The sequence below is a fragment of the Zingiber officinale genome, chromosome 3A (genome assembly GCF_018446385.1).
Source record: "Zingiber officinale cultivar Zhangliang chromosome 3A, Zo_v1.1, whole genome shotgun sequence".
NCBI lineage: Eukaryota > Viridiplantae > Streptophyta > Magnoliopsida > Zingiberales > Zingiberaceae > Zingiber > Zingiber officinale.
This window is the reverse complement of record NC_055990.1, coordinates 29,870,331-29,878,459: the sequence shown is the minus strand read 5'-3', so window position 1 is coordinate 29,878,459 and position 8,129 is coordinate 29,870,331. Positions and strand designations below refer to the sequence as shown.

Genomic DNA, 8,129 nt, shown 5'->3' with positions numbered 1-8,129 from the left:
GTTGGGCAAAAATTATGTAAATTGTTAAAGCGATATATTTTTTTTCAAAAAACAAAAATAGAAAGGATGTTCTATTATAGAGTTTGTATTCAAAATATCTTTTTTTTTTCCAATCTTATTGTAGTTAATGGCAGCCAAGAATTCTAATTTACTCGGATTAAAAATAAGCTTTGAATAGACCCCTTTGAATTGATTAAAATTATTTTAAAATAGTCATAACAGTATTAGTTATTATAATAATATTGTATTAATTGTTATAGTATTTTAGCAGCTAAGGGCATTCTTTTAATTATTTTTTTGCAAAAAAAAATATATCCTTCTAAAGATTTACATAATTGCTTTTGATTTTTGCCCATGATTGTTTAGATTAAATTTAACCACATACATAAAACCTATCATCGTGCTTACTCATATTCAAACAGATGAAAGAGTTGACCGCAAGATTACTTAAATTAGCCTAAAATACCACCCGTACTTGATTCCTTAGATCTTATAAAGTCAACTCGATCGATTCGTGCTCGCTAATCCATGACACAGATCTAGCTCTACATGATGCTGCAGTTCTCTTGGTCAGCACTGCGCACCTCGTAAGGATATGGATGATAGTACGGTTGGGCTTGGTACGCATAATTATAGCTGATCGGCGGTGCCGACCAGGTGCTTTTGTTCTCTGTCCCCACTGCGGACGACGACGAGGAAGACGAAGACGGCTGCCTGATCTTGTCGTCCTTCCGGTCGTCGCCGACGCTGAGGAGCTCGACGGGGCCCATCTTCTTCCTTAGGACGACAGTGAGAGCCACCGAGTCGATCCCCTCCCCCACCACGGTCAGCCGGTCTTTGTCCAGCGACACTGACACAACGCCTGCCGGAACCACGATGATTAATCAACACTTAACGACGGTGTAAATAGTGGTTAAAGAATTAATTACCAGGCAATCCTACGGCCGTCCGGAGAGCTTTGGATCGCCTCTTCGCATCCTCCATCGGCAACCTCATCACCACCTTCTGCTGAACAACAAAACAGAACTATATTTTAAACTCACAATTAATTTTGGAGAAATTAATTATCAACTCACCTTAACCATCTTCGGTTGATTGCTCATTTGTAGAGCGGAACCGGACAGCTGAAAGTATTTATAATGTGTGTATTTAAGGGGTTCTAATTCAGTTTATGATATCATTAAAAGGAAAATAAGAAACAATTTTAATCACACACGCCTTGAACAAACTCTTCTACACTTGGCTTTGCTTTCTTTACCTGACAGCTCCCGGAAAAGTAACTTGTGGAGGTTCGATCGCATACGATTACGAAGAACTATGCGACGCGTGGATTTCCTTTTTGTTCGATCGCATACAATTTTAATCCTTTTTGTTTTTCTAATGATCCTGTCGTAAAATTTGTGGAGATGAAAACTGAGGATATGACTAATTGACTACTACGTTAATTAGATAGGGCACATTATTATAATTTGTAAGCATGAGAAATGTCAGTATCTGATTGGAGAAGGAGTCCTCAGTGTTAGTCCTCTGATGCTTAAATCAATCATCAGTATGAAGGAGAAGATGCAACAATAATAACACAAGCGCCTAAAAAGGGTGGATTACGTTTATTTACACCGGTGTATGAACCCCCTTTATATAATACCCTATTGGACGATGTGCACGCTTTTCAAAGCATGGGTATGTTCTCTTATTGGTTGCAGACACCCCCCCAATTGATTCTGGACATGTGGTTATAGACACGTTCTCCAATTAATTGTCGGCACATCCTCCTATTTGTCCGTCATACGATTCGTCTGTAGACCATGTCACGTGTTGGTGACGCCATCTTCCAAAGTATATCCAAATACACGTTAGCGTTCTTGCCGATCAGCCGAGAGGGATAGTCGTTCAGCCAAGTACTCCGCTGCTCGGCCGAGTATTCCTCTGTCATCTCCCATTCCACTTCCCTGCGACGACGAGTTTACATAGTACGTTCACACCTTATCGAAATAGCGATCCGGTCATCTACACGCGTCTTCGCTTGGCTCATCCCATTGTCGGTCGGGTGACTCATGCCCTGTCAGCTCTTAATGTAGGGTTCCGCTCGGCTACCATTTAATGAGCCCATTGATTTTTTGACATTGACTTTCTTATCTTTGACCTCTACATCAATTGCTATTTTCTTCTTTGACTCACATTTAGTGGGCCCCTTTATTACAGCATCATCTAACATTGCTTACTAAAACATCTTGCTCTGCTACTCGCTGTCCACAAGTCACTTCTGTGGTTGACTAACAGATGTAATTTTTGTTGTGGTAGGTTTGTAATCCGCTTGTCCGGGGTAGAATTTCCTGCAGATTATATATAAAGATTTACCGTGACGATTTGGTTGAACATTTTCAGAAGCAATCGCATAAGATCGATCGAAAAAGGACATAAATTTCATAAAATCACAGTTGATCGCTGATTACAAGGAGTTGCTACAAAAGAAGGAATGCTATCTCCGGCCATCACTACGACCAGCCTTGGCTCCAAAGGCTGCACTGCCACGGCAATCTCCGACAGCCTCTCGCCGTCAGCTGAGGGCGACTTGCGATCGCAGCAGAGCAAGAAGAGGAGAGTCATGGCTATCAGAATCGCCATTGCCGTGATGCCTCCGAAGAGATAAGGAGTCGGAGTGTGCCACAGTTTTGATCCGGCCAAGCTCATCTCCTCTTATTGTTCTTCTTGCTTAAGCTTTTGGTATCGCCGAGGGAGCTCTATTTACAGAGAAGGAAAGCGAGTGGAGAGGATAGTGGAAGCACTTGATTGCTGAGTGTTATCCTCAGAATATTCTCAGGACTGAAAGCATGCAATCAGGTAAACGACGATCCAGTTTCTGCATTCTGCTGTCCTGGATTTTGAATGGAAGGTTTGATTGGTGCTCCATAATCAGTCATTGCACCAAAGCAGAGGCCAGAGATTGAGCAAAGCCATTCATTCTGCAGCTTTCGCTGTTCCTCCAGAAGCAAAGGCAATTCTACTGGGGCTTTATGTCAACATCTGTAGCACATAAATAACGGAAGATGCTAACATGGTCCATTTGGAAAAAAAAAAAAGAAAAACCGGGACGGCGGACTCGCGTGGATTGTGGGTCCAGGCGGATCAGATCGTCTAGTTTGTTTTAAAATAGCTGATAATTTAAATTGTTTGAAGAAACGGACCAATTTAAATAGGATAAATGGGATCGATCGTAAACTGAGGAATACAATTTAGTAGCCAGAGGGGAAGCGGTATATCAATTTTATTTGGTTTATCTCATCCCTATTAAATTTAGACTCGGTAAAAGTATATCAGAACCCGCGGATGGACATAGGGGGTTGTAAAGAGTTGACCATTGGAAACCAAGAAGAAGCAAATCACAAACTCAACGAAAAAAGGAAGAGAAGGCTTACTGAGAAGGTCGCCGACAAAGACGAAGAGAGAACGTCGAGGAACGTGCGCAAAGGAGAAAAACTCAAGGAATTGTGAAGGGGACGACGAGCAGATAAGGGTTTATAAGCCTCGTGGGCGATTGCTCCGAGCCACCGATCAAGGGTTGCGTAAAACTAGGATAAGATCTGGCCGTGGGATTTGAAAAGGTTTTTGTCGCATCATCATTAGATATCCGTCGGTCACGTCGAGCGTGCGGCGGTAGAAAGTAGGATATGTGGCAGCCGGTTATAACAAAACATTAATGAGTCTTAATTAAAAGGCATGGACGACATGCTCGACAATAATGATTGAAGATTTGTACAGTACTCTTCTAGAAATTTAGATGACATCAACCATTATCAAAGGGCACTCATCCGAGAAAGTGTAGAGAAATGAAAAAATTCACTAAGTATTGTCGTCAGTCATCCCGATCGACACAAAACTCAAACTAATGAATGGTCGAGCGACGAATCCACACACAAGTCAGCAAGAAGGCTTCAATGCTCATTGTAGCCGAACGGTTCATCAGACTCAAGTTAATAAGAAGAGGCAGAACGACAATTTTGAGGCTATGAGCTGATTGGTGACCCGAGCACAAAGAATGTCCTATCGGTGGAAGGTCACTTGAGACACTGCTCGTCCAGTTAGTCAGACTTGCAGCCTCCTTCGACTAAGCTTGAGGAGAAGAATTGTGATGCGGTGGTAATGGGGAGCCCGTTCAATTCGGGTCAAAAGTGGGGTTAGCTATCAACGTGGAGGTCAAAGTTAAGGTGGTCAACGCTAGGGAGTTAACATGCTCACCCATAGTAGCCGAGCGGAGGTCGACTACAATTGTCAATCGTAGCAGGCAATGCCCGATTGGCAAATGGCTTCTCCAAGCAGAACGCTACGGCAAAATCGTCAAGCGCTTAGTATGGATCGAGGAACGAAACCGGAGTGCTTGTCCGATTGGGCGAAGACAGTCTACTAGACCCAGTTACCGCAAGGAAGAGCAACTAAAGCCAACCGAGTGGAAAGGTCCCCAACCAAGCAGTTACCCCGCTCGGCCGAGCAGAGGGATCATTGACGTATCTCTTAGTATCCTTCTGGGAGATAGTGTTGCCGACACAAGGTAAGATCAACAGGAAGATTGTACGGCGGAAGGTTCCACTATCTCATCAGGGATTTGCATGCCTTGTTAAGGTATGGTGTCAGAGATACTTTTCTGACATATCCTTTCATGAGATGGTTGGGAAAGCGTGCCCGCGTCTTGGAGAGCGTACTCATTGCTCACCAGGGCACTATATAAAGGGGGTCTATGCATCAGCAGAGGTATGCCTTATTCACTATTCACGCCTGTGCTTGTTGTTGCTCTGTTTTCTTCCATCGTTTCGGTGTCTGACTTGAGCGTCGGAGGGCCAACACCAGGAATCCCTTCCCTGGCTCGACACTGATGTTTCTTATGTTGTAGAGCGGAGCGGATTCTACACACAGTTAACCTAGAAGTCACATCCCTAGCTAGCCATTTCCATGATTTTCGGACAGAATCATATTAGCGCCGTCTGTGGGAACGTAGTCTGCATCCGATATATGAAAATGGAGGACGCTAGACAACTCACCACTGTGACTTTAACAAAGGAGGAGTTAGATATGTTGATATAAGCCGAAGCAGTAAAAATGGTGGAGCAACAACAACAGTAGGTGCTGTCTGAGCGTCAGGTATATGAGCCCGCGGTATCAGTAGCGGGCCATCAGGTCAGATATAGGGGTCGAGCAGAGCATGTATCCGTTCAGGGACATAATAAGAAGTCGACCGACGCATACGAGGATGCGCTCAATGTGCCGATCCCCTTCCATCGGGCACTATTCCATACTCCATCAGAGGAGCAGTACTAAGTGGGCAGGGAATCAAGATCCTCATCAGATGACGCACCGGTGCGGGATGCACGGAAAGGGAAAGCACCATGGGATGATGATTCGTCTGAGTGGATCAACCGACCATTCTCTTAGGGGATCCTGGATGACCCCTACTCCGACATTACACCCCGCTGACGATCGGGGAATACAATGGAATAACTTATTCGGACGATCACCTGGCGAAGTTCGATAACGTGACCATGCTCTATCAATACACTGATGGGGTGAAGAGTCAGGTCTTCCTCACCACCCTTTCCGGATCAGTGCAACGTTGGTTCAAACACCTGTTGATCGGATCAATTCATAATTTTAAATATTTTCGAGCAATTTTCTTACACCACTTCGCCAGCAATCGTCGTTACCAGAAGACAAGTGTCAATCTGTTCACGCTGAAGCAAAGGCCCAAGGAGGCATTAATGGCCTACATTAAGAGGTTTAACCTGGTGGCCATGGATATTCCATCAGTCTTCTCGGAGATATTGGTAAATGTCTTCGCCCAGGGGGTTATCGAAGGGGAATTCTTTCGCTCCCTCATCTGTAGACCGCCAAAAAACTTCGACCACCTACTCAGAAGAGCCACCAAATACATAAATGTGGAGGAAGCTCAGGCGGTGCGAAGGAAGGAAGCACCTGCCGAGCATACTGCTCCCGCGGAATGACGGCCGACCACCAATAATCAACCGTCGAAAGGCCCGCAATCGGGAGTAGCACAATAACACAAGGAGCCAAGAACACATGCTGTGCAGCATGTAGCAGCAGGTCGCCCGAAAGCTATAAAAGGCAAGTCATGGATGTCATTATTTTGCTCATTCCATCAGTCAACGACACACAACACGGGCGACTACTATGACCTAACACTAATTTCAAGTAGAACGGCTCCACGAGGATACCACCGTCGGTCACCATCTCCCGATTGGCAACATCGACACCGATCGACCGGGCGACGGGAAGAAGTTAGACTAGCAGATGAACAACGCCATTATCAGCCTCAAAGAAGAAATAACGCAAGTCTGGTCCGAGCTTTTGCTGAACGGAATAGACCTTCGGCTCGAGAGGAAGAAAACCGGAGCAATGTCATTCGGGGTGAAATTGGAATGATCGCTTGTGGGCCTACCAGCGGTGATTCCAACCGAGCGAGAAAGTCGCATGCCTGCGGTCGGAGATACATGTTGTTGGGTGCAGCAAGGAGAAGGCTGAAGAAATCGAGATCAGCTTCGGCCCTCGAGACTTAGAGGGAGTGGAGATCTCCCACGATGACGCTTTGATCATCCGGGCGGTAATCAGTAACTATACCATTCACTAAACTTTTGTTGATACAGGAAGCTTGGTGAATATAATCTTCAAGAAAGTGTTCGATCAGCTGCAAATCGACCGGAGTGAACTGCAACCCATGATGACTCCGCTCTATGAGTTTATGGGCAGTGAAGGATTGCCGATCAGCCAAGCTCGGTTAGCCATATCACTCAGAGAGGAATCTCTCAAGAGGACTAGAACTACAAACTTCATTATGGTCCACGCACGATCCGCCTACAATATCATATTGGGTCGACCGACCTTGAATGAGTTCCGAGCAGTGGTGCCCACCTTCTACCAGAAGATCAAGTTTTCGGTGGACAGCAAGGTGGGCAAAGTTAGAGGCGACCAGTTGGAATGTATATTAAAAGTCTAGCTTTTTGTATAAACATTTACTTAGAAATAAGAATCATCTTGGTCAAATATTTACATTTATAAGTTAAGTGTAGTTGTTTGATTAATTTATATTATAAAGGTAGATCCGCTACCTTAGCGGCCCCCCTAGTGCCGGCCCCACGGATATGGAGGGAGGTTTATGCAGGTACACAGACCATAGGCGAATGGCGGGGTAAACCCCAGGTCGTCAGTTCCTGAGAATCGACCGCTGACCATTACGCCAGAGATACTATGCGCCCACCGTCCGCGCTACGCCCTGGGGGCCGATTAATTTATATTATAGATAACATAGTGTGTGGTGTCACACACAGAAGATCATGTTATCAATTCCTTATAAATTATAAACAGTAGCTCACGACTGAAATGGAAAGGAATAAACCATTGGAATAGTCGTAGTGTAATTAGGTATTAGTTTATTTTGACTGATAAACTACACTAGTACACCTGAGTGTATTGAGTAGGACCATTTAAGGTAAGTTCTTTTTATACTAACTTAATAAAAGAACAAGACCTTAATTATTATGGAAGTATGTGCTCTTAATTCTAATATAATAACAAGCGCATATATTTAGTATTTATTTCTTTGACTTATCAAAGGGTGAGATTTAGCTCGATAAATCAATAGGCCCGATAAGTTGGGAAATAAAATTACTTATAGTGTGCGTTGTTGATTATAGAAGGAAACTGTGTCCTAGTAATCTAGGTTGTTAATGCCCCCAAGAGGAGCTCATAAGGATTGTCATGTTAAACCTTGCAGGTGGACTTAGTCCGACACGACAATAAGGTTGAGTGGTACTACTCTTGGACTAAGATATTAATTGAAGTGAGTTGTCAGTAACTCAATTAGTTAGTGGACATTCGACATCTTAAACACAGGGAGATTAACACACTCATGATAAGAAGGAGCCCAAAATATAATTTGGGATTGGTGCGGTAGTTCAATAATAATTCTTTAGTGGAATGAATTATTATTGATGAAGTTAAGTTGGGTGTTCGGGGTGAACACGAGAAGCTTAATTTATCGGGAGATCAAAACCAATTCCTCCTCTCGGTTCCTATCGTAGCCTCTTATTAATAAAGTATTATACCCACCCATATCCACCTTTATA

At 44.0% G+C, this 8,129-nt stretch overlaps 2 protein-coding genes across 2 annotated transcripts; one reads left to right on the top strand and one right to left on the bottom strand.

Annotated features, from left to right (window-relative positions):
• Positions 1-367: 367 nt before the first annotated feature.
• On the bottom strand, positions 368-1,125 carry LOC122053634 (heavy metal-associated isoprenylated plant protein 14-like). Its single transcript, XM_042615646.1, has 3 exons — positions 1,077-1,125; positions 930-1,008; positions 368-862 (listed from the first exon to the last, which is right to left on the bottom strand). Exons 1-3 carry the CDS (start codon positions 1,101-1,103, stop codon positions 546-548), a joined length of 423 nt encoding a protein of 140 aa, XP_042471580.1. The 5' UTR covers positions 1,104-1,125; the 3' UTR covers positions 368-545.
• Positions 1,126-5,531: 4,406 nt separating this feature from the next.
• Positions 5,532-5,990, top strand: LOC122050303. The gene has a single exon (XM_042611221.1). The coding sequence runs from the start codon at positions 5,532-5,534 to the stop codon at positions 5,988-5,990; it is 459 nt and encodes a 152-aa protein (XP_042467155.1).
• Positions 5,991-8,129: the final 2,139 nt, after the last annotated feature.